The following is a 25,293-nucleotide window of genomic DNA, read 5'->3' as shown; positions in this document are numbered from 1 at the left end:
ATAAATTTATTAACCCCTAAACCTAAGTCTAACCCTAAGTCTACCCCCCTAACTTAAATATAATTTAAATTAAACGAAATTAATTTAACATAATAAAATAAATTAATCCTATTTAAAACTAAATACTTACCGATAAAATAAACCCTAAGCTAGCTACAATATAACTAATAATTACATTGTAGCTAGCTTAGGGTTTATATTTATTTTACAGGTAAGTTTGTATTTATTTTAACTAGGTAGAATAGTTATTAAATAGTTATTAACTATTTAATAACTACCTAGCTAAAATAAGTACAAAATTACCTGTAAAATAAATCCTAACTTAAGTTACAATCACACCTAACACTACACTATAATTAAACTAATTACCTAAACTACCTACAATTAATTACAATTAAATTAAATAAATTAAATTACGGAAAAACAACAAACACTAAATTACATAAAATATAAAAAGAATTACAAGAATTTTAAATTAATTATACCTAATCTAATCCCCTTAATAAAATAAAAAAGCCCCCCAAAATAAAAAAAAAATCCCTACCCTATACTAAATTACAAATAGCCCTTAAAAGGGCCTTTTGCGGGGCATTGCCCCAAACTAATCAGCTCTTTTACCTGTAAAAAAAAATACAATACCCCCCCAACATTACAACCCACCACCCACATACCCCTACTCTAAAACCCACCCAATCCCCCCTTAAAAAAACCTAACACTAACCCCCTGAAGATCACCCTACCTTGAGCTGTCTTCACCCAGCCGGGCACAAGTGTTCCTCCAGAGGGTTCGAAGTCTTCATCCGATCGGGGCAGAAGAGGTCCTCCAGACGGTAGAAATCTTCATCCATACGGCATCTTCTATCTTCATCCTTCCGGAGCGGAGCGGGTCCATCTTCAATCCAGCCGACGCAGAGCATCCTCTACAAACGAAGTCCTAACGAAGAATGAAGGTTGCTTTCAATGATGTCATCCAAGATGGCGTCCCTTGAATTCCGATTGGCTGATAGAATCCTATCAGCCAATCAGAATTAAGGTAGGAAAAATCCTATTGGCTGATGCTATCAGCCAATCGCATTGAAGTTCAATCCGATTGGCTGATCCAATCAGCCAATAGAATGCGAGGTCAATCCTATTGGCTGATTACATCAGCCAATAGGATTGTTCCTACCTTAATTCCGATTGGCTGATAGGATTCTATCAGCCAATCGGAATTCAAGGGACACCATCTTGGATTACGTCATTTAAAGGAAACTTCATTCTTCGTTACGAATTTGTTTGTAGAGGATGCTCTGCGTCGGCTGGATTGAAGATGAACCCGCTCCGCTTCGGAAGGATGAAGATAGAAGATGCCGCCTGGTGAAGACGGCTCAAGGTAGGGTGATCTTCAGGGGGTTAGTGTTAGGTTTTTTAAGGGGGGATTGGGTGGGTTTTAGAGTAGGGCTGTGTGGGTGGTGGGTTTTGACCGCTAGAGGGCATTATTTCATGTGTTTCATATAGATAACATTGAGCTCATGCACGTGAAGTGACCTATAAGTGAGCACTGATTGGCTAAAATGCAAGTCTGTCAAAAGAACTGAAATAGGGCGGCAGTCAGCAGAAGCTTAGATACAAGGTAATTACAGAGGTAAAAACTGTATTATTATAACTGTGTTGGTTATGCAAAACTAAGGAATGGATAATAAAGGGATTATCTTTCTTTTTAAACAACAAAAATTCTGGTGTTGGCTGTCCCTTTAAATAATTTCCCGGGTGTGAACACAATGTTATCTATATGGCCGACATGAACTATAATTCTCCTGTTGTGAAAAGCAAATACAAAAGCATGTGATTAAGAGGCTGTCAATAGAGACTTTGCATTGTATTTAGGGAATTATAGTCCTGTTTTGTTTTGCTGATAAACTCTGATTTTCCAAGAAACTATGTAGGTTCCTAACAGGATCCTATGGTGAGCCAATCAGATATGAGGCAAAGAGCATCCAACGTGCAGGTTTAGGATGAATACTGCACTCCAAAAATGTGGAAGTGTTAAGAATTTAATGATTTCCAATTAGGAGTATCACTTCCACTGGATATAACAGAGCAATCAGTGTGTCAATGCTCTTATCTACAACAAAGAATAATTATGGCTTGCATTTTTCCTCTCTTTAGGCATCTTGTTCTCTGTTAGCTGATTATTTCTTCTACAGATTATGCATTTGTTGTACAGAATTGTTAAGCAGCACAAAAGGGCTTTTATATATATATATATAAAATATTTTTTATTGAGGTATAGCTCTTTCAGTTCAATTACTCCTATCTAATATGATATTCTAATATATTTAGAGTTAACTATGAAAGATTATTTATTAGCATTGCACTAACACTGGATTTTCTGCAGAACGATATGTTTGCCTACACTAGAGATGCTGTTAACAGTAGCAAACACCCTCCCCACTATTTAAACTCCCTTCTTCAGGACACAGTCTTTATCTAGTCCTCATAAAGCTTATTCACATTACAAATTAATAATATGCCATATATTTAGGCAAGGGAATGACTGTTTATTCAGGAACAAAATATTTAGCTTTTTATATATCTAAAGCTGTTTTTATATTGGGTCTCTAGTATGAGACTCCTCTGTCTATGTGCTTCACAGGGTTATATCAGGACAGTGTAAGATGTTAGAGTGAGCTGTCAATGTGTGATTAATTGTGTTTTTTTTGTTTTTTATTTTGCAGAGTCCCTTATGAGGCCTACAGATCTGGACAGTGGCAATTGCCCATTGGGGCAATTCCCTTGTGGGAATCTGTCTATCTGTTTACCCCAGCTCTTACACTGCAATGGGCACAAAGATTGCTCCAATGGGGCAGATGAGGAGAACTGTGGTAAGTTGAATTAATGTGTGGTGTGTATATAATTCAATGATCTACTGCCAGACTGAAACAGAAAGAGCTTTATTATTTCTATCCTAGTAAAACTCAAGCTGCCCTTTTTCAAATATAGCGCTGCAGAAAATGTTGGCACTCTACAAATAACTGATTATAAAAATAATAATGATAATAAATTCAAACTTTATTATAAGGAGTCACCAAACATCTGAACATTTAAAATGGTTTGTATGATATATGTCATAGTGATCTACTTAAGAAGTAAATTGAACAACAAACATATACTTTGCTTAATAAAAAAAAAAAATACAAACTAGCAGTGAAGAACATCAGTGTCCACAGTAGAGACATGGCACACAGATGATAGGGTACAAAAACCAGTGGCATTACTTGTATATAACTTCAGACTCTGTAACTCTTTATAAACCCTCTAAATTGGGATTTTATTATTTAGGTATAGGTGCTTTGTATTACAACTTTAACATAGAATAAAGAGGGTTATACCCCCCCTTAAAGAAATACACCTAATAGCACTCAAGATTCCACTGAATAATTTGTGTCAAAATAGTAGATAATTTTACTCCTGTATTGGGGATGAGTACCAAAAATTAAAACGTAACCTTTATTAAACTAAATACAACCAATGTAAAAATAAAAAATGGGAATAATTTAAAAACACACACTGGAGAAACTTAATTGTATGTAACAGTACTTACTGATCTACTGAACTGACAGTACTAAAATAAAAGGTATTTGGCCCTTTTTTTAAAAAAAAAAAAAAGAAGCATATTTACATATGCTGATGTGTAGGATCCCCCCTTAGACCCCAACCTCACTGATCCCCCACCAAACAGCTCTCTAACCCTTCCCCTCTGCCTTAATGGGCGCCATCTTGGGTACTGGCAGCTGTCTGCCAGTACCCAGTTTTGTAAAAAAATGTGCCTTTTGTTTTAAAAAATGCCCTTTTCTGTAGTGTAGCTTTTCCCCCCCCACCAAGACCAACCCCCAACCCCTTCCAGGTCCCTTAGATTACATTTTTAATATTTAGATTTATTATTTTTTTTTAGCTTTTAACTTTTTTTTTTCTGTAGTGTAGCGGTTCCCACCCGCTCCCACCCGCTCCCACCCCATGCACGTGCCCGCCCGCCACCCCCCGTGCACACACGCACTCCCGTGCGCACCCCCGTAGATCCCGCCCCCGATCCCGCCCCCCTCGACTTCACACAGAGCACCGATGGCCGCCCACCCGCCTCCCACGTAAGCTCCCACCCACCAACGATACCGGCCATCGATGTCCGGTGCAGAGAGGGCCACAGAGTGACTCTCTCTGCATCGGATGGCCAAGGGGGGTTATTGCAGGATGCCTCCATATCGAGGCATCACTGCAATAACCGGAAAGCAGCTGGAAGCGAGCAGGATCGCTTCCAACTGCTTTCCAGACCAAGGACGTACGCCACACGTCCTTGGTCATTAACTGTATTTTTTTTGAGGACGTGTGGCGTACGTCCTTGGTCGTTAAGGGGTTAAACAATAATTTTAATGTATACTGTCCCGTTTAATCTACCCTTTTTCCCCGACCCCCCCCCCCCCCTTTTATTTCTCTTTTTATTCAACCCTTCCTCTGTGTGGCAGACTGCTTGTGCTAAGCAAATATTTCTCACTATGTTTGATCTAGAGACCAGACAGTAGTGATTTATAATATTGGCTGATAGATTTTAGGTTTGAGGGTAAAAAATTCTCTATCTGGGAAATTATCTATCTATCAAATCTATCTATCTCATGGCCGGACCGACCAAGCATCTTTTTCCATCTCCCGGTTCCTAAAATCCATGCCATATACACATCCCCTGATAGGGGACACCGCAGTGGAAGGTACTCAATTCTGCTAAAGGAAGTAACCTTACCATGGGTCCCAGACCGCACGTCTTGTAATTCTCTGTCTGGGAAATTATCTATCTATCAAATCTATCTATTTATCTATCAAATCTATCTATCTATCTATCGTATCTATCAAATGTATCTATTGCATCTATTGATCTATCTATCTAATCTATGTATCTATCTATCTATCTAATCTATCTCGTGGCCGGACCGACCAAGCATCTTTTTCCATCTCCCGGTTCCTAAAATCCATGCCATATACATGTACCCTGATAGGGGACATAACAGGTATTAAACTGATAAGAATAGTACTACTTCACACACCACTCATATCTGGTGGCACAGTAGATTGCACGCGCAGTGCCCCAAATTTGAAGTAGGAGGACCGACCAAGCATCTTTTTCCATCTCCCGGTTCCTAAAATCCATGCCATATACACGTCCCCTGGCGCCGCAACTGCCTCTGGGAACCTTACCATGGGTCTCAGACCGCACGTCTTGTAATTCTCTGTCTGGTAAATTATCTATCTATCAAAGCTATCTATTTATCTATCAAATCTATATATCTATCTATCGTATCTATCAAATGTATATTGCATCTATTGATCTATCTATCTAATCTATGTATCTATCTATCTATCAAATCTATCTCGTGGTTGTGCAAATGGACTGTTTGCGGTTGTTTGCGGTGCGTTAAACGGGGAGTTTGGTCTGTCACTGTGAAGCGGGCGTAACCCTTACACTACCTGATCGATACAACATCATACCTGATGTTTTAAAGCACGTTATTCCAAACAATTTAGGAATGTTAGGTATTTTATGCCCTTTATGGATTAAAACCAACTATGTAATTTTACGTGGGAGTTTTGCCATGGATCCCCCTCCGGCATGCCACAGTCCAGGTGTTAGTAACCTTGAAACAACTTTTACATCACTATTGTGGCCAGAAAGAGTCCCTGTGGGTTTTAAAATTCGCCTGCCTATTGAAGTCAATGGTGGTTCGCCTGGTTCGCCCGTTCGCGAACAGTTGCGGATGTTTGCGTTCGCCGTTCGCAAACGGAAAATTTTAAGTTTGCGACATTACTAGTTGTCAGTCATTTTGAATGCTCCAGTTTGGCCTCGCAGAACTTGTTTCACAGAATTAGTACAGATGTCCATCTTCCCTCTTTGGTCTCTTACACTATGTCATAACCTATTATCTCAAGGTCCATTTTATCATCAAGATCTCAAGTCTCTCAATCACAAAGTATCAAAAGTTTTTTCTTTCTTGGTGTGAAAGTCATGGCTTTGCACTCTTTCAGGATTCCAATAATTCTGCAGTTCTTACAAGAGAGTTTAGACAAGTCTGCTAGCTTTCTGAAGGGTCAGAGTTCTGTCTTATGCCATAAGAAAATTGCCAAACATCCTGATATTCAGAGTTTTGTTCAGGTTTTAAACCAATGATTAAGCCAATTTCTCATGCTTTAGTTATTCAGCTTCCGTTGTGGAAGGTACTGTTCCTCTTGGCTATTTCTTTAGTGAAAAGGGTTTCAGAATTGTCTGCTTTTTCTTGAGAGCCTCCTTATCTAGTTTCTCATCAAGATTTTATTTTAAGAACTAAATTAATTTTTTTTTGTCAAAGGTAGTTTCTTTGGACATAATCAAATGGGAAATTGTAATTCCTCTCTTTGTCCTTATCCAAAGATTGAATGTATTGTATGCCTTAAAATTTTATCTTCAAGCTACAATGGATTTTAGGCAATCGTCTAATTTGCTCATTCAAAGGCTACACAGTCATAGCAGTTACTTTAGCTTCTTAGTTGAAACTTTTGATTCACAGGGCTTACTTGCAGATGGGAACCCCCCAAAGCCCATTACTGCTCACTATACCAGATCAGTTTCAACTTCCTGGGCATTCTATAGAACAAATTTGCAAGGCAGCAACATGGTCATCCGTAAATACCTTTACTAAATTCTACCACTGTTATGTTTTTGCCGCTTTGGAAATTAGGTGTCTGCCCTTTTCAAAAACTTTATCTCCACAGCTTGGGTATTAGTTCCCAGAAGTAATAAGCTCATGGACTCTCACCAACTTGAGAAAGAAAACAAAATGTATGCTTACCTTTATAATTATTTTTTTTTTGAGGTGGTGATAGTTCACGAGGCCCGCCCAATTTATTTAGTTTGATTATCTTTGTTAAAAAGAATTTGGTGGCACCAATCAGCAAGTGCAACCCAGGTGCTGAACCCAAAATGGGCTGGCTCCTAAGCTTACATCCCTGCTTTTCAAATAAAGATGCCAAAAGAACAAAAACAAATTGATAATAAGAGTAAATTAGAAAGTTGCTTAAAATGGCATGATCTGTCTGAATCAAGAAGCAAAAAAATTGAGGTTTCATATCCCTTTTTAAGGTTTAAAATTGTTGGTTCGGAATATGTTGTGTTTGTTACTTCTGATTCTGTAAAATCTTTCAATTGTGGTGGTTCTCAAAATGTTTAAAAACATTGCCCACTTTTGAAACAAAAGAATAAAGGAAAAGCAAAGGAACATTTAAATGGGGTTGAAATTGCAGCTGAGGCTATAATTGGTGTGGATGAGGGAAAGCTAGTTACCCTTACAGCAGCCAGTTCTGATTTAACGGGATACAGAACCCAAATTTTTTCTTTCGTGATTCAGATAGAGCATGCAACTTTCTAATCTACTTCTATTATCAATTTTTCTTCGTTCTCTTGCTATTTTTATTTGAAAAAGAAGGCATCTAAGCTAAGGAGCCAGCAAATGTTTGGTACAGACCATGGACAGCACTTGTTTATTGGTGCTGTCCAATCAGCAAGGACAACCCAGGTTGTTCACCAAAAATGGGCCGGCATGTAAACTTACATTCTTGCTTTTTAAATAAAGATACCAAGAGAATGAAGAAAATTTGACAATAGGAGTAAATTAGAAAGTTGCTTAAAATTGTATGCTCTATCTGAATCACGAAAGAAAAATTTGGGTTCAGTGTCCCTTTAATTGAGCCATCTGGGCGCAGTAATGAATTAGTTTGTGTTAGTTTAGACACAGAGTAAGAAAAAGGCTCCCTTTTTAAAGTGATGGTAAATTTTAACTAATTCAAATAGCCCTATGCATTCCTTATTGCTTCATAATGTCAATCACAATTTTTTATTTTATTTTTTAATTTTGCACAATCATTTTTACAAATGATATATTTCTCCTACCAGCTGTCAGGAGCTTACTCCGCCCCCTCTCTTTTTCCTGCTTTCTGAACTATGTGACATAGAAAGCGGTCCCACCCACTCCCTAAGTAATTCTCTGAGCTATATGCCTTCAATATACAATTTGTGCATGCACTAAAGATATCCTCCACGGCTAAAAAATAGTTTGTGCATGTGCTATATGAGTAGAGGGTGTATGAATAACATAATAGGATGCCAGCTGGGCCTGCTAATGATTGGAGGATCGAAGAACCTGACCTGCCCCCCAAAAAAAATAGACTGGCGGAGGAACAGCGGCATGAATAAAGATGCTTAATTGGTATTATTTTCTAATCAACGCATATTAAACGGTACTGATAAATGAAAGTGCCTTTTTTATCATTATTCACATGTTGCATAGTGGAAAGTAGCTGTTTACCATCCCATTAAGGCTCCAAAAAGGAATGTTAAAAGACAGAATGATTCCATTGAGGTGGTAAATTGTAGAAACTTGATAAAAATATTTATCTCCATTAAAGTGTATGGAGATTTTTTATGTTACCTCCAGTTTCCACACTTTACCACGTCAATGGAAGCTAGGCCTGAGAGAGGTAGCTTTGTAAAAACGGCACAAGATGCAGGGTAAACTGATCATCTGGAAAATAGAGTATCTGATAGCCAATTAGCTGTGGATATGCAGGATTATGTGTCTGAAAGTCAGGAGAGGGAAAAATGTAAGGTAGAAATTCTGGAGGTTCAGTTATTAATGATGTTTTTAATTAGAAAGGGAAGAAGAACAAAGTACAAATGAGATTTCTCAATCTGTAATTTTATACTTTAAAAGTTATTAAAGATTTTCTAAGAGACAAAAAATCAGAGGTGTGTTAACCTGCAGATTTTTTTTCCTGATCTTGAGTCTTTTTTGAGTTTAGTCAATTTATTCTTAAAAATTCCTCTTTTACTGATTTTGATAATACTGAGCATTATAGGTTAAAAAAAATTCTATAGCTTGTAAAATTCTTGCAAAATAATTATGGATCTTTTTACAATTCGATTTTTCCTTTTTTGCATCTTGTTTTATAATTAGTTGCCATGTTTTTTCCTATTTTGCTTTTTGTATGCCTTTTTTTCACATGTGTAGCTTTAATGGGAATGGAGCGAGAGATGTCACTAAGAGGGCTGCTCTGTTTGATTATTTCAAGTTACAGGTGTCTTATTTGCAGGATACTCACAGTGATGTACAAAATCAGATACAATGATTAAAATATTGGAAAGTTAATTTGTTCTTAAAGGGACAGTCTACACCAGAATTTTTGTTGTTTTAAAAGATAGATAATCCCTTTATTACCCATTCCCCAGTTTTGCATAACCAACACAGTTATATTAATATACTTTTAACCTCTGTGATTATCTTGTATCTAAGCCTCTGCAAACTGCCCCTTTATTTCAGTTCTTTTGACAGACTTACAGTTTAGCCAATCACTACCTGCTCCCAGATAACTTCACATGCACAGGCACAATGTTATCTATATGAAATATGTGAACTAACACCCTCTAGTGGTGAAAAACAGTTCAAATGCATTCTGAAAAGAAGTGGCCTTCAAGGTCTAAGAAATTTGCCTATGAACCTCCTAGGTTAAGCTTTCAACTAAGAATACCAAGAGAACAAAGCAAAATTGGTGATAAAAGTAAATTGGAAAATTGTTTAAAATTACATGCTCTATTTGAATCATGAAAGTTTATTTTTGCCTAGACAGTCTCTTTAAGTCATGGCACTAATTTAAGTGGTGGGAATGCAATTTTGTTTTTGCAGATTTTAGACCTGATACTTTCAGTGTTCTTGAAATTATTAAGGGTAGTTAGCTTGTTAAAAGTGACTGCCTCCTTACAGGGAAAATATTTTATTTTTATTAAAGCTACAGTCTACTCCAGAATCTTTTGGCTAGATTACGAGTTTTGCGTTATGAGTAAAAAAAAGCAGCGTTAAGGCTCATAATGCTGCTTTTTTACTACCGCTGCTATTATGAGTCTTGTAGGTACAGCTGTCCCGTACACTTTTTTGGCCGTACCATAAATTAACTTGCCCAATTTTCGTAAAGTCTTTTTTCAATGGGACTTCCATTGCGCCGGTATTACAAGCTTTTTTTTTAGGCCAAAAAGTGAGCGGTACAGCCTATCCCTCAAGATTCGTAACGCATTCTAAAGTCAGTAGTTGTGAGTTTTACACTACAAATGTGTAGCATAAAACTCATAACTAAAGTGCTAAAAAGTACACTAACACCCATAAACTACCTATTAACCCCTAAACCGAGGCCCTCCCGCATCGCAAACACTAAAATAAAATTATTAACCCCTAATCTGCCGCTCCAGACATCGCCGCCACTATAATAAACATATTAACCCCTAAACCACCTCACTCCCGCATCACAAACACTAGTTAAATATTATTAACCCCTAATCTGCCGCCCCTAACATCGCCGCCACCTATCTACATTTATTAACCCCTAATCTGCCGCCACTATACTAAAGTTATTAACCCCTAAACCTAAGTCTAACCCTACACCCAATAACTTAAATATAATTAAAATAAATCAATATAAAACCTACTATTAATAACTAAATAATTCCTATTTAAAACTAAATACCTATAAAATAAACCCTAAGCTAGTCACAATATAACTAATAGTTACATTGTATCTAGCTTAGGGTTTATTTTTATTTTACAGGCAAGTTTTTATTTATTTTAACTAGGTAGAATAGTTACTAAATAGTTATTAACTATTTAATAACTACCTAGCTAAAATAAATACAAATTTACCTGTAAATTAAAACCTAACCTGTCTTACACTAACACCTAACCTTGCACTACAATTAAATAAATGACCTAAATTAAATACAATTAACTAAATTACAAAAAAATACACTAAATTACACAAAATAAAAAACAAATGACCAGATATTTAAACTAATTACACCTAATCTAATAGCCCTATCAAAATAAAAAAGCACCCCCAAAATAAAAAAAACATAGCATAAACTAAACTAGCCAATAGGATTGAGCTTGCATTGGAACAGCCAATAGAATGTGAGCTCAATTCTATTGGCTGATTGAATCAGCCAATAGGATTGAAGTTCAATCCTATTGGCTGATTGCATCAGCCAATAGGATTTTTTTTCAACCTTAATTCCGATTGGCTGATAGAATTCTATGGATGACGTCACTTAAAGGAACCTTCATTCGTCGGGTAGTTGTCGGAAGAAGAGGATGCTCCGCGTTGGATGTCTTGAAGATGGACCCGCTCCGCGCCGGATGGATGAAGATAGAAGATGCCGTCTGGATGAAGACTTCTGCCCGTCTGGAGGACCACTTATCCCGGCTTCGATGAAGACTTCTCCCAGCTTCGTTGAGGACTTCTTGCCGATTCGATGAGGACTTCTGCCGCTTCGTTGAGGATGGATGTCGGCTCTTCAAAACTGTAAGTGGATCTTCAGGGGTTAGTGTTAGGTTTTTTTAAGGGTTTATTGGGTGGGTTTTATTTTTAGGTTAGGGCTTTGGGATGCAATAGAGCTAAATGCCCTTTTAAGGGCAATGCCCATACAAATGCACTTTTCAGGGCAATGGGGAGCTTAGTTTTTTTTTAGTTTGGGTTTTATTTGGGGGATTGGTTGTGTTGCTGGTGGGTTTTACTGTTGGGGGGTGTTTGGTTTTTTTTTACAGGTAAAAGAGTTGATTTATTTGGGGCAATGCCCCGCAAAAGGCCCTTTTAAGGGCTATTGGTAGTTTAGTTTAGCTAGGGTTTTTTTATTTTGGTGTTTGTTTGTTTTTGTAATTTAGGTAATTGTATTTAATTTAGTTAATTGTATTTAATTTAGGTAATTTATTTAATTGAAGTGTAAGGTTAGGTGTTATTTTACAGGTAAATTTGTATTTATTTTAACTAGGTAGTTAGTTAATAACTATTTAGTAACTATTCTACCTAGTTAAAATAAATACAAACTTACCTGTAAAATAAAAATAAACCCTAAGATAGCTACAATGTAACTATTAGTTATATTGTAGCTAGCTAAGGGTTTATTTTTACAGGTAAGTACCGGTATTTAGTTTTAAATAGGAATTATTTAGTTATTAATAGTAGATTTTCTTTAGATTTATTTTAATTATATTTAAATTAGGGGGTGTTAGGGTTAGACTTAGGTTTAGGAATTAATAAATATAGTATAGTGGTGGCGACGTTGGGGGCGGCAGATTAGGGGTTAATAATATTTAACAAGTGTTTGCGAGGCAAGAGTGTGGTGGTTTAGGGGTTAATATGTTTATTATAGTGGCGGTGATGTCCGGAGTGGCAGATTAAGGGTTAATAAATATAATATAGGTGTTGGGGCGGCAGATTAGGGGTTAATAAGTGTAAGATTAGGGGTGTTTAGACTCGGGGGTTCATGTTAGGGTGTTAGGTGTAAACATAAAATTTGTTTCCCCATAGGAATCAATGGGGCTGCGTTACTGAGCTTTAGCCGGCTTTATTGCAGGTGTTAGACTTTTTTTCAGCTGGTTCTCCCCTTTGATGTCTATGGGGAAATCGTGCACGAGCACGTACAACCAGCTCACCGCTGACTTAAGCAGCGCTGGTATTGGAGTGCGGTATGGAGCTCAATTTTGCTCTACGCTTATTTCTTGCCATTTAACGCCGGGTTTATAAAAACCTGTAATACCAGCGCTGTAGGTAAGTGAGCGGTGACAATAACATGTAAATTAGCACCGCACCCCTTATAATGCAAAACTTGTAATCTGGCCGAAAGTTTTTTTAAAGTGCCCAAAAGTTCTTTAAACTGTTTTAAGTGTAAGGTGTATTGTGTATAAATATATGTCCCCAGACTATGTAAAGTATGTGAACATGTTCATACCAATAGCCAGTAGGTTATGAAGGGGTAACTACTTACCTCTCAGCACCTCCATCCTCTGTGCTTACCTCAGCTGCAGCAATTTGCTTCCAGTAGACAAATCCATCCTAGGCAGTGTGAGCACAATGCCAATAATCTAAATTAGTAACAGCATCTACAACCCAAGGGATTGGTGGACAAGTCCACATTTCACCAGGGGAGGGCTGTGAATCCTCAAGGAGTAGCTCACTATAGACCAGGGGATTGGTGAAAAAGTCCACATATCACCTGGGAGGCCTATGACATTTCCCATTGAGAAATGACCTTTTACTGCCTGGCTTCTAGGTTAAAGGGACACCTTGAGATTGTTATTTAGAATGTTTAGTTTATGCATAGTAAAACAGCTTTGCAAGATACATGTATTATTTATTCTGTCCCATTTAATGTAATTTAGCTCTGAAACGGAAAAAGCATACTGCAGGCTCATGGCTAACCCTGCTACATATGTTACTATTCAGCTTTATCAGGTAACAACTGCAATACAAGTCACTTTATAGTAACAATATAACCCTGACTAGTCTTATCAGCTGCAAACTCAAGCCCAGATTGGCTTCTCCAAATGAGGCAAATAGTGGTGGAGATTGACTACTGAAAAACAATTACAGCAAATATGTTACTTTGTAGTAGCCAAAACAACTGATTAAGAGGAAAAAGAGGGTTTAGTATCAACTGTTGCCAAAATAGAGCCTCTAAGTATAAATACAAGGAGCCAAATGTACCGGAGGTTGTTAACATTTATACATCTGTTCAAAGGGTGATGTTTCTATACTTTGTGAGAGGCATTCCCATACAGATAGCACTCAAACACTTCTCTGCAACATATGATCAATAGTAGCATTAGGAACTTTAAATAAATGGCTTAGTTGGGGCGGAGCCAACTCTTGAGCCGAGCAGACGCAGATTTTTAGAACTCCTGCTCTAAAGCACCAATAAAAGCCACAAATAGCCCTAAAATGCTGTTTTATAAGGCAAATATGACCTCAGATTAAATTATAGCCTTCTCTGACTACATTTTGAGCCATTTGGCAGAGGACTGTGAAAACAACTGAGGTAACAGTGTTGATGGGGTTTCAGCGTCAACCTTAGTAGCGAGGAGCTGACTGCTTTCATTGCCTCTACCGGAGCCCTACAGACTCAGATAGCTCTTAACTGCTAGACTCTTTCACACGGCTCAGCCTGCAGAGGGAGACCTGATCCCCCTTTTAGCCGAGAAGATGGCCTCCTTAATTCTGGATGCATTAACCCTACTAAGCCACCGCATGGACACCCAGTTTGCTAACCTCTCTCGATGCCTGTCTCTCAGCCTAGAAGAAGCACCGGACTCACCAGAAGAAGACTCTGACAATCTACCCGCCCCGGTGGCGCATCTGCTTGAAGGGGATAAGATGGCGGACACAGCCAGACAAGGCCTCTTTACCTTCTCCCAGCAGCCTGATCTTACCGCCGATGTCACCCTGATGCACCCGACTCCTGTTCCGGAGTGGGGGTTGAGGTGAACCTGATCACACCCAACGGCTTAGAGGATAACCTGCCTCCTCCTCTATACTTGAAAGCTGCGCACCCCGGCTCTGACATAGAGAAGACCGGTGGCGACGTGAGAAATTTCCACGCAGACAGAGGAGTGAGGCCTAAGTCCCTGTTCACGATGCAGTACAGCAGACCTCCCATCTTGTTACTCGTAGAGTCTTTGCTACACAGTGAGCAACCTAGATATAAGGGCAGCATAGTTCTGAGAGATCTGTTTCCTCTATCTGAGCTACATTCACGCAGTACTGATGGCAGCATGCAGGTGGGCTCCATGATTCGGTCCATGAACTGTAATACTGAACTAATTAGTAGGGCCCTCCGTGGTCCTCAGGCCGAGCTATGCTGGAAGACCGGCATTGGGTGTTGTACCTAAAGATATCCCATTTATATACAGTGGACCCTAATCTCTGCAACTGTATTCTCATGTTTGTTTCACTCTCCCTCCCTGAATGTGGACTTTAATATCTGATGGGCGATCCGGTTAGAAGTTATTACTGTTAAAGGGTTCTATGATTGCTCATGTTCATTTAGCTTATACGCAAGTTTCAACAGTTTAGCGATTTATTGTTACCATTTTTGTCTTAATTCCTTGTCATATACCCAGTGTGATATTGTGGGGGATCATAATGTATTAGAGGGGATTTCATGTATAAAATGTATTACTAGTGTTCTGAGAGCTAATTCAGATAGCAGCCATGCTGTTATACTTACTTTCACTTCTACTGTATGCAGACTTCCTGCACCCTCCCAACTTTAGAATAGCTGGCGAATAGTTTTAACCCTATTAGGTACCTCTCTCACTATTCTGGTCCATACACTATCAACTATTAATCATGCAGACCTCTGTTCAGCTATAGAAGATAATATACCCTACTAATTCTTGCTTACTTCATATGATATTTATATGTCTAACATATACCACTACATCTGAAGTAATACAAGCAGATAAGCCATTTTGCCTATTGCCCACACATAAATTTATTTAGCAATTATACAGGTTAATGTACAATTAACAATATACATATAGGGAATCCCCCTTATAAGGTTCATATTATATGCTGATGACCCCTGGACTCACCTCCCAAATTCTTAGTTGGACCTGAGACTGCCATGGAGCTATTTGCCACTAGACTAGTAAAATGGATAAGATGCCCCTATATTAACACCCCCGCTCTATATTAATTACCTGTCTCTTCCGGCATGACCCCTTATGGGGCACACATGGAATACTCCATCCTCCTTATCCCCCCCTCCTCTCAACTAACATTGCTATAACTACTTACGCCCTTAGGTATACATAACACAGAAAACATATTTTCATCTATAGTCTACATAATACCATGAATAAGCTCATCCTGTAACCTTACCATAGTTGGCTCCGCTCTCCTTTTCTCCCCCCCCCCTTCCACCTCCCCCATAATTCGAGTGGCTCTTGCTCACTGCACCCCCCTCTCTTTCCCCCTCTTTGTGACTCACCTGTGGTCACCTTAAAAGCCAACTCTCCACATCAAGACAGGTATAAAGGCTATTTTTACTTTCTTCATATTATAGATGTGGAGACCAGACTCCAGTTGATAACACATAAAATGAAGTTATATATTGGTTAGCCCAAAATTATAGTTGACACCTCTTTAGTCATGACATACGCCTCCATTTGCTACGGTTTGTCTCTGAATATTGATTTTGATATGATTATTTTTGCACGCCTGAACATCGATATCTCAAAGTGAGGCTTGGAACTGTTACCCTCCTTCTAGCTGCATAGTACACGTGTATGTAACAATATTGTGTGTCATATTTGGATGTTACTATTGTTGATGGGCAAAGTCTGTATTTTATCTCGACTTGAAACTTCAATAAAAAAGTTTAAAAAAAAAATAAAAAAAAAATGGCTTAAACCATACTGACTTGCTGGCCCAGACTCTTATAGCTAGCATTCTTCTTGTTCCCAATTTGCAGCTAATTTCTGCTGCTCCGACATTAGTTAGTGTTCTCCGGTTCTCCTCCATGCTAGATTGTGACCATCAGCTGCTGCTGATGATGTCCCCAACTCATCCTGTTCACTACTTGGCTGCCTGCTCAGAAGATATAATTGAATGGCTCCAGGAGCACCAATAGTGGAAGTTTAGAAACCACAGGGTTCCTGAAGCCATCTTCATCGCTGTAGTGCAATACAAAATCTTGAAAAGGACTCCTGTAAAAACTATATAATTTATTAGAACTGAATAAAATCTCTCAGTTACAGATCATATTTCAATAAAATTTATAGCATGAGACCTGCGGGTGGTCAGTCTTACGCATTTCAGTTTGCCTTAACCTTACTCATGGGTCTATGAGTAAGGCTAAGGCAAACCGAAACACATAAGACTGCCCACCTGCAGGTCTCATGCTATAGTTTTATTGTAATATGAACTGTAATTGAGAGATTTTATAAAGTTCTAATAAATTATGGAGTTTTTACAGGAGTCCTTTTCAAGTTAATTTGTTTTAGTATTGTCTACAATGTTGTTCTATAGCAAGACAACATAAATGTCTTGTAATTAGATGGTGTTTACTGTCCCTTTAATACTAAAGTACATATAAATACAGAGCCATTCCCTACATATAGGATGAGAACAAGAGAAATTCATACAGATACACTTAGAATGGACATCATTATGGCAGAGAGTAATGCAAGTCAAAAGGGGGTGTCTTGAATATAAAATATATATGAGTTAGTGAAAATAGTGACTTAGATGAATCAGCTATAGCTTCCGGAGTGAGCTTTTTCTGGAATGTGTGGTAGAGGCTTTATATTCTGCCATCATGATGTCAAGTCTAGTCATGTGTGTTATAGATATAGTTAAAAATGCGATTACATTTGCATATTTTATTGTTCATGGCTCCAAGATTTCTCAATGTTTGATGAGGCAGCAAAATGTAATTTCATATTTTAAACTTAGAATGTCTCAACTATTTATAATAATTTTAATATGATATACATCATGTTGTCTTTACTGCCATAGAGCCTGCAAGACAAAGCCAGGCTAGCGATGTAGGAATAGTTTAAGATAATGTGATTATCAGGTGTGATTGCTGTATATCTGTGCAGGAAGGAGCACAGTATGATAATGATCTCCTAGAGCTATGTGACAAACCTAATGATGTTGCTTGTTTCACAGTGGATAACTTTGGATGGCCCAAGTTGTTTGACATCATACAGAGTGCTCGAGGCAGTCGAGGGATGCAGGGAGAAGAAACACATCTTTGCAGTAAGTACAGATACTGGGCTGAATCCAGAGAATTCCTGTTACAGAAACTGTAACTGTGTCACTGAGGTTGTACTGAGATAAACTGTAACTGTGTCACTGAGGTTGTACTGAGATAAACTGTAACTGGGTCACTGAGGTTGTACTGAGATAAACTGTAACTGTGTCACTGAGGTTGTACTGAGATAAACTGTAACTGTGTCACTGAGGTTGTACTGAGATAAACTGTAACTGTGTCACTGAGGTTGTACTGAGATAAACTGTAACTGTGTCACTGAGGTTGTACTGAGATAAACTGAGATAAACTGTAACTGTCACCGAGGTTGTACAGAGATAAACTCTAACTGTGTCACTGAGGTTGTACTGAGATAAACTGTAACTGTGTCACTGAGGTTGTACTGAGATAAACTGTAACTGTGTCACCGAGGTTGTACTGAGATAAACTGAGATAAACTGTAACTGTGTTACCGAGGTTGTACTAAGATAAACTGTAACTGTGTCACTGAGGTTGTACTGAGATAAACTGTAACTGGGTCACTGAGGTTGTACTGAGATAAACTGTAACTGTGTCACTGAGGTTGTACTGAGATAAACTGTAACTGGGTCACTGAGGTTGTACTGAGATAAACTGTAACTGTGTCACCGAGGTTGTACTGAGATAAACTGTAACTGTGTCACTGAGGTTGTACTGACATAAACTGTATCTTTGTCATTGAGGAGAACCCTACTTAGAGCTAGATTACAAGTGGAGTGCAAATGTGCCCTTTTATGGACATGTGATTAATAACCAGCTATTACAATTAGCGCTCCGAAAAATTCAAACCTCTGGTTAATTTTCAAAATATCCCCCAATTGACCCCAATATAAATAATTTTGTAGATTTTATTTTAAGCTTTTTTTTTTTACTAAAAACAAACTGCACAAAGCAGTTTTTAGGTGCCAAAGTTGGTGGGTGTGGGGTGTTAGAAAAAAACACTGAAAAGTACCTTTACATTGCTGTCTATGGGAACTGTGTGTTTTCTGTAAATATATATGTATATGCTTATAAACATATATATTTATGTGTTAATATGTATATATACACATATTAACACATAAATATATATGTATATAAGCGTATACCTATATATTTAAATTTGCTTCCCATCGCTGCACAACTTACCCCCTTTGATGCACTTAGGTTCTGTGCCATGTATAACAGCATCAGAACGAGGCTCCCATTGGAGCCCATGGAAGCGTGCTCTTGTGAATCCAAAGCTTCTGTGCAATGTGAATCTAAATACCAATTTTCACGTCTGTAACATTGACAGTTTTTGAGATATAGGTATCCTCATAAAAACGTTTACCCCCCTTTTTCACCCCCTTAGGGACGTAATTTTCAAAAATCCTTCCTTAGTGGGTGCATTTGTAATAAAGACAATGTACCCTCCAAATTTATGAAAACACTTGAAATTCCTATGTTCTTCAATTTATTTATTATTTATTGAATTTATTTTTATATATATATATATATATATATATATATATATATATATATATATCTGAAATCAAGGACAAGGTAAAAATATATACCTTAGAGCACACCTTTATATTTTTTGAATTGATGTACAAATTTGTGCAAAATGAGATTTCCCCCAGACTGTGGAAAGAGGGACAGCGCATATTCCAACCCCATATCATACAATGAGACTTGAATCAAATATACTCTATTTCCGATATTTAATAAATGTGACAATACAATTTACATCCATGAGAGCAGAGTGTTTTTGTGTATTTTTTTAACAAAAATGAAAAGGTTAAACAATAAAGACAATTTTTCCACAGTCTTCTTTGCTCATATTTACCAAGGGTGCCAATATTAGTGGAGGGCACTGGGTGCAAAGTCCATAGGGAAAAATTAAAAAACTAAAATATTTACACAACAGATAAAAAGTCTGACACCCTCTTGCATCCACAGAGCTAGGTAAAAAGCAAAATGGAAAAGTTAGTTACAGCATTTGACCAAATGGTGATGGGCCCAGGACCACATCAAGGTCTCTTCCCTCCTAGATCCCTATTCTACAGCCACACAATGCATGCCTATAACCAAACACACTGCAATACAAACAAGGGTGTAAGATATTTTTAGCAATTTAATTACCTATCAAAACTACAGGGAGTGCAGAATTATTAGGCAAATGAGTATTTTGACCACATCATCCTCTTTATGCATGTTGTCTTACTCCAAGCTGTATAGGCTCGAAAGCCTACAACCAATTAAGCATATTAGGTGATGTGCATCTCTGTAATGAGAAGGGGTGTGGTCTAATGACATCAACCCCCTATATCAGGTGTGCATAATTATTAGGCAACTTCCTTTCCTTTGGCAAAATGGGTCAAAAGAAAGACTTGACAGGCTCAGAAAAGTAAAAAATAGTGAGATATCTTGCAGAGGGATGCAGCACTCTTAAAATTGCAAAGCTTCTGAAGCGTGATCATCGAACAATCAAGCGTTTCATTCAAAATAGTCAACAGGGTCGCAAGAAGCGTGTGGAAAAACCAAGGCGCAAAATAACTGCCCATGAACTGAGAAAAGTCAAGCGTGCAGCTGCCAAGATGCCACTTGCCACCAGTTTGGCCATATTTCAGAGCTGCAACATCACTGGAGTGCCCAAAAGCACAAGGTGTGCAATACTCAGAGACATGGCCAAGGTAAGAAAGGCTGAAAGACGACCACCACTGAACAAGACACACAAGCTGAAACGTCAAGACTGGGCCAAGAAATATCTCAAGACTGATTTTTCTAAGGTTTTATGGACTGATGAAATGAGAGTGAGTCTTGATGGGCCAGATGGATGGGCCCGTGGCTGGATTGGTAAAGGGCAGAGAGCTCCAGTCCGACTCAGACGCCAGCAAGGTGGAGGTGGAGTACTGGTTTGGGCTGGTATCATCAAAGATGAGCTTGTAGGGCCTTTTCGGGTTGAGGATGGAGTCAAGCTCAACTCCCAGTCCTACTGCCAGTTTCTGGAAGACACCTTCTTCAAGCAGTGGTACAGGAAGAAGTCTGCATCCTTCAAGAAAAACATGATTTTCATGCAGGACAATGCTCCATCACACGCGTCCAAGTACTCCACAGTGTGGCTGGCAAGAACGGGTATAAAAGAAGAAAATCTAATGACATGGCCTCCTTGTTCACCTGATCTGAACCCCATTGAGAACCTGTGGTCCATCATCAAATGTGAGATTTACAAGGAGGGAAAACAGTACACCTCTCTGAACAGTGTCTGGGAGGCTGTGGTTGCTGCTGCACGCAATGTTGATGGTGAACAGATCAAAACACTGACAGAATCCATGGATGGCAGGCTTTTGAGTGTCCTTGCAAAGAAAGGTGGCTATATTGGTCACTGATTTGTTTTTGTTTTATTTTTGAATGTCAGAAATGTATATTTGTGAATGTTGAGATGTTATATTGGTTTCACTGGTAAAAATAAATAATTGAAATGGGTATATATTTGTTTTTTGTTAAGTTGCCTAATAATTATGCACAGTAATAGTCACCTGCACACACAGATATCCCCTAAAATAGCTATAACTAAAAACAAACTAAAAACTACTTCCAAAACTATTCAGCTTTGATATTAATGAGTTTTTTGGGTTCATTGAGAACGTGGTTGTTGTTCAATAATAAAATTAATCCTCAAAAATACAACTTGCCTAATAATTCTGCACTCCCTGTATATAGTAGACAACCAAATGTATTAATCTAGGCCTATTTAGGTGTATTTCATGCCACCTTATTGCCGCTAAAATCAAACATTGTTAACTTTTTCGCAAACTTTGGGTTTCTCACTGAAATTATTTGCATGCCGCTTATGCAATCACAATACAAATGGTTGTAAAAGCTTCTCTGGGATCCCCTTTGTTTAGAAATAGCAGACATGCATGGTTTTGCCATTGCATTTTGGTAATTAGAAGGCTGCTAATTGCAGCTGCGCCCCAAACTTCTGAAATTCTCTGAAGTGAAGGGGTAAATCAGGTAGCTTGTAAGATTAATTTTAGTTGTAGTGTAGATATTAAACTTCCACCTGCCCCCCCCCCCACACACCCTGACTCCCCTGATCCCTCCCAAACAGCTATTTCCCCTCCCCCATACCCTTGCTGGTCTCCACCATCTTAAGTACTGCCGTTTACAGTTAGTTTGTTTTTAAATATTGATATATTTCTTTACATTTCTGCAGAGTAGGGAACCCTCCTCACCCACCCACATCCCTGACCCCCCAAATTAGCTATCTAACCCTCCCCTCTAGCTAATAGCCGCCATCTGTACCCAAGTTATGTATAGGAAAATTGTAGTGTAGTGATCCCCCACCACCCAACCGATTGTCACTGGGGGCCCCCTCCCCAAGCCATTTCTGTAGTGTAAGCAGCTTATCCCTCCCTCACTAAAAAATGTTTTCTGTAGCTAGGGAATCCCTCCCCTTCCTCATCTCCCTCCCTCATCCGAAGATGCACTGCCTGCCTCCCTCCTTTTTTTACATAGATGTTCATGTGATGTTTTCTAGTCAGCTTTTTATACTTTCAACCATTGGGTAACATTTAAACTTTATATAAGCAAAGATTGTTGAACAATGAAATACATTCTTTCAATAACTGTTGTTGGCATTGTATTTTAAGGCATTCTTTGAATTCAAATGTATGAAGAACAAATATTAAATTAAGACTCTTTAAATATAATTTTGTGTACTGATGACCTAAGTGCAACTGGAACTGGAGAAAGGATTTTCAGAATGTGATTATATATTATATAATTGGAGATGTTTAATTTGCTGTTATTTGATTTTTGATTATGAATAAAAGTGTTGATTTAATTTTAGGGTGATATTAATTAATACTGTGTTCACAGACTTATATAGTTTGAGTTGAACCTGATCATGCAACATTATTTTGATTGAAATTTAAAATAACCCTTGCATAAGTATTTAGGTTAAGATTTGTATAGATAGAATTGTATAGATAGGAATCTTTTAAGTTATTAGGTTTAGTAGTTTTTGAGATATTTGAGATTTAAAAAAAAAAAAACAGATGTATGAATTGAAAATGCCATAGACCTAAAGGGACAGCCAACACCAGAATTTGTGTTGTTTAAAAAGGTAGATAATCCCTTTATAACCCATTCCCAAGTTTTGCATAACCAACACAGTTATAATAATAATACTACACGTTTTACCTCTTTAATTACCTTGTATCTTATGCCTCGGCAAACTGCCCCCTTATTTCAGTTCTTTTGACAAACTTGCATTTTAGCCAATCAGTGCTCACTCCTATGAGCTTCACCTGTGTGAGATCAATATTATCTATATGAAACACATGAGCTAACGCCCTCTAGTGGTGAAAAACTGTCAAAATGCTTTCAGATTAGAGGTGTCCTTCAAGGTCTAAGAAATTAGCATATGAACCTCCTAGTTTTAGCTTTCAACTAAGAATACCAAGAGAACAAAGCAAAATTGGTAATAAAAGTAAATTGGAAAGTTGCTTAAAATTACATGCCCTATTTAAATCATGAAAGAATAGGAACAAAATAAAAACAAAACCATACTTCTCTGGTATATGTTTGTCTTGGAGGGTCCATTAAAAGGTAACATAGGGAGGGAAAAATACTTGACTCCTGTCTTTAATAAAATCTTGATTATTCAGTCACCAAGGCTAGAATAATCATCATTTTATTGCAAGACAGGAGGCTTTATATTTTGCAATTTTAAAGCAGAAAAATAACCAAAGTATATTAGAAAAATGACTGATGCTGAAGGCATTTTCAGCTTGTAGGTTAGGCAGTCCTTCTGGTCCTCTAGAGATTCCAACCATATTCAGGAGCGGCAAACTAATTTATAAAGGACCCTGGAGGGGCAGCATCTCATTATCTGGCTATCCAAGGCTCACAAACACCCACATAAGTTTGGGATGTGGGGGTAAAGGAAAAGGTAGTTATGGTGTCAGATTATTAGAACCAAGGACAATTCTTAACATCTGTATTTTGACCTCCAGAGCTAAAGGTTCTTTAAGCCATTTAAACTCATAGGAGGAGTTTCTTTACCCCGTTTATACTCTGGAGAGGACTTTCTTTACCCCGTTTATACTCCGGGAAGGAGTTTATTTACCCCGTTTATACTCTGGGGAAGAGTTTTTTTACCCCGTATACTCCGGGTATGAGTTTCTTTACCCCATTTATACTCCGGGGAGGAGTTTCTTTACCCCGTTTATATACTGAAAAGGAGTTTCTTTACCCTGTTTATACTCCGGGGAGGAGTTTCTTTACCCTGTTTATGCTCCGGGGAGGAGTTTCTTTACCCTGTTTATACTCCGGGGAGGAGTTTCTTTACCCTGTTTATACTCCGGGGAGGAGTTTCTTTACCCCGTTTATACTCCAGGGAGGAGTTTCTTTACCCCGTTTATACTCCGGGAAAGAGTTTCTTTACCCCGTTTATACTCTGGAGAGGAGTTTCTTTACCAGTTTATACTACGGGAAAGAGTTTCTTTACCCCGTTTATAATCTGGGGAGGAGTTTCTTTACCCCATTTATATACTGAAAAGGAGTTTCTTTACCCCGTTTATACTCCGGGAAAGAGTTTCTTTACCCCGTTTATACTCTGGAGAGGAGTTTCTTTACCCGTTTATACTCCGGGAAAGATTCTTTACCCCGTTTATACTCTGGGGAGGAGTTTCTTTACCCCATTTATATACTGAAAAGGAGTTTCTTTACCCCGTTTATACTCCGGGGAGGAGTTTCTTTACCCCTTTTATACTCCGGGTAGGAGTTTTTTTACCCTGTTTATACTCCGGGGAGGAGTTTCTTTACCCCGTTTATATACTGAAAAGGAGTTTCTTTACCCTGTTTATAGGGAGGAGCTTCTATGCACACTAATCACATGTCCTGGGAGCTGGACCAGGATTCTATAAAAAGGAACATTACATCCTTGTTTGGTATAACATGAATGGCACTTCATATATTGCATACTGAAGATAACAAGAAGCTCATGCTCACTGAACTAGGTTATGAATAAATACAAAGGGGAAAATAGCATCATTCCTTCAAAAATATGCTTAGTATATATAAGCATTTAAGAGCTGCATACACAGCAGCTTGTTCAAAATCCTAAAACCATTGTCAGTGCTGTAGCAGAGTGTGCAGGACTGCTGTCTCAAGGCAGTCTACATTTATCTATATTCATTTGTAAAGCAGCAACACATGTTGCAGCATAGGGGGCATTAGGTGCATGGATGACCTGATAAAAATTTACAAAAGACAATTATAAAAATGATAAAGGATAGAGGGGAAAGCTGGGAAAATTGGAGAATTCTGGGATAATAAATCAGAGAAATAGATTATGTAGGTAGCATAAGGGTTGAAGCTAGAAGCTTAAATTTAGGACAAGGGAGAGAAGCAGAGAATCCCACAGAATGTGTAGCTCTAGGAAAGTTTTGCAGACAGAAAGCGGTAACAGGAATAAAGGAAAGAGGTAGATCTTTAGCAAAGCAAAAAGACAGCAGGACAACATTTGCAGACTAGCAGAACAATGGGAAGATACAGTGTTATTGAAGGGACAGACAGAGCCTAGCTGGTCAGAAAGGACGGTTATAAATAAACCCTATATTGAGAGTTAACCTGGGGTTGTGAGGTGTTAG

The 25,293-nt window shown here is 38.2% G+C and overlaps 1 protein-coding gene across 1 annotated transcript in view; it reads left to right on the top strand.

The window, feature by feature from the left end:
- The first annotated feature begins 2,383 nt into the window (after nucleotides 1-2,383).
- Nucleotides 2,384-25,293, top strand: part of LOC128660144 (relaxin receptor 1-like) — a 291,316-nt gene continuing 268,406 nt past the window's right edge. Inside the window, exons 1-3 of the mRNA XM_053713798.1 lie at nucleotides 2,384-2,414; nucleotides 2,718-2,864; nucleotides 17,548-17,637. Coding sequence (XP_053569773.1) covers nucleotides 2,384-2,414; nucleotides 2,718-2,864; nucleotides 17,548-17,637 — 268 coding nt within the window. The remainder of the gene's footprint in view (nucleotides 2,415-2,717; nucleotides 2,865-17,547; nucleotides 17,638-25,293) is intronic.

Source organism: Bombina bombina, chromosome 1 (assembly GCF_027579735.1).
Source record: "Bombina bombina isolate aBomBom1 chromosome 1, aBomBom1.pri, whole genome shotgun sequence".
NCBI lineage: Eukaryota > Metazoa > Chordata > Amphibia > Anura > Bombinatoridae > Bombina > Bombina bombina.
Note: the sequence above shows the minus strand (reverse complement) of the source record. Positions and strands in the feature narration are given on the sequence as shown.